This window comes from Durio zibethinus, chromosome 14 (genome assembly GCF_047325235.1).
Source record: "Durio zibethinus cultivar Kanyao isolate XHJ-2024 chromosome 14, ASM4732523v1, whole genome shotgun sequence".
Lineage (NCBI taxonomy): Eukaryota > Viridiplantae > Streptophyta > Magnoliopsida > Malvales > Malvaceae > Durio > Durio zibethinus.
In genome coordinates this window covers 8,251,610-8,253,314 of record NC_143175.1, presented here as the reverse complement: position 1 = coordinate 8,253,314, position 1,705 = coordinate 8,251,610, and the positions used below count along the sequence as shown (strand labels likewise).

The 1,705-nt window shown below is 32.3% G+C and overlaps 1 protein-coding gene across 1 annotated transcript; it reads right to left on the bottom strand.

Moving 5' to 3' along the window:
- Positions 1-1,285, bottom strand: LOC111294750 (1-Cys peroxiredoxin-like). Its single transcript, XM_089742889.1, has 4 exons — positions 949-1,285; positions 691-839; positions 368-514; positions 1-246 (listed from the first exon to the last, which is right to left on the bottom strand). Exons 1-4 carry the CDS (start codon positions 1,064-1,066, stop codon positions 1-3), a joined length of 660 nt encoding a protein of 219 aa, XP_089599015.1. The 5' UTR covers positions 1,067-1,285.
- Positions 1,286-1,705: the final 420 nt, after the last annotated feature.

Here is a 1,705-nt window from a genome sequence, read left to right as displayed (position 1 = left end):
TCAAACATGAGTGAAGCGTAAGTATTCCAACCCGGATGGAAGCTTTTTAGTCTCAAAACCTTGAGGGAACATTTTTTTGGCTTCCTCGTTGGTTACAGCAGGAGAAATCACCACAGGATCATCTGGTTTCCAATTTACTGGTGTGGCAACTTTATACTTTGATACCTTCTGCAAGGCATCCAAGGCCCTCAAAACTTCATCCATATTGCGACCAGTGGTTGCTGGGTATACTAAGCTCAGCTTGATCTACATCATCCATGTGTTTTGTTAGCACAAATCAATGGTTTTTATGGATTCTTTTTTTTTTTGATGGCTTTTTTTTATTTGCATTAATTATGCTAAAGCTATGTATAAAACAACACATCACCTTGTTATCAGAACCTACGATATGAAGAGCTCGATTTGGGAGCTCATTCCCTGAAGAGTCTTTAGCATCTGGGTCCACCATGTTAAGTTGCTTGAGAATCTCTCTTTTGGGATCGGCAACGATTGGGTATGTTACCTTGCACCCAGGCTGCCATGCAATCAATTAAGACATGAACAAAGTAATAAAGAAACTAGACAAAGTGAACATAAAAGCCATACTTGCTTCTCTCATTTAAGTTTAAAGGAAACTTTAATAAATGTAAACAAGTTTCAAAGGAAACTTAAAAAAAACGTTATATTGAAAATTAACAATAAAAATATTACAGTGTAGGCTTCAATGTCCTTGATCCACTTGTTATGTGATTGTACATTGTCACAAGAGAAAGCCAAAAGCTTTGCCCCTCGTTTTTCAAACTCTGGCTGGAAAGCTGCCATCTTACCAAGTTCCGTAGTGCAAACTGGTGTGAAATCAGCTGCATGTAAAAACATAACCCAACCCAACATAAAATAAATTACAGCTAACATCTTATATTCCAAGATAATTTAAAAAAGAATTAAAGAACAAAAAAAAAAAGCCTATACCAGGATGAGAGAAAATGATTGTCCAACCATTCTTAAAATAGTCATGAAGCTTGATTTTTCCATGGGTGGTTTCAACTTCAAGGTTGGGCACAGTGTCTCCAAGGGTGATGCCAGGCATTTTTTTTTTAGATTAATAGTAAAAACAAAACCTACAACTCTTGGATTTCTCAGTTTTTAAGTGTAGAAAATGGGAAGAGAGAGGAGTATTTATATAAGATCAAGGTTACTGCATGGGTTCTCCCATGTGTCTTTGGTTACCATATATATAAGGTTACCAAATTATGTTGAACATCATTGAAATAAAAACTATATCAAAGTTTATCAAAATTGTATCAAGGCTTCTCCAAACTATACCTAATGTCACCAAAATGCTATCAAAGATTACCAAAATTGTATTAACGATTACCAAAAATATATCATCAGCTACCAAAATTGTAAGAAGGTTACCAAAATTATTATCTATAGATTATTAATGTTTTATCGAAAGTCACTAAAATTGTAGTAATAGTTACTGAAACTACATCACATTACCGAAATAATACCTAATGTTACCAATATTTTGATGGTTATAAAATTTTATCAAAATTTATCAAAACTTTCAGAAAAATTATCAAAATGTATAAAAGATTACTAAAATTGTATCTAAGATTACTAAAATTGCATTAAAAGTTACCAAAATTACATCAAACTTACTAAAATTTTATCAAATGTTACCAAAATTATATAAATAGTTACAAAATTATATCATAATTATCAA

Bases quoted from the DNA above. Each gene is read 5' to 3' on its own strand.
- LOC111294750 (XM_089742889.1), bottom strand. From the start codon at position 1,066: ATGCCTGGCATCACCCTTGGAGACACTGTGCCCAACCTTGAAGTTGAA. The intron at 840-948 runs GTATAGGCTTTT...TTTTACATGCAG, and splicing joins AATCATTTTCTCTCATCCTG to CTGATTTCACACCAGTTTGC. The intron at 247-367 runs GTGATGTGTTGT...TGGATGATGTAG, and splicing joins TCGTAGGTTCTGATAACAAG to ATCAAGCTGAGCTTAGTATA.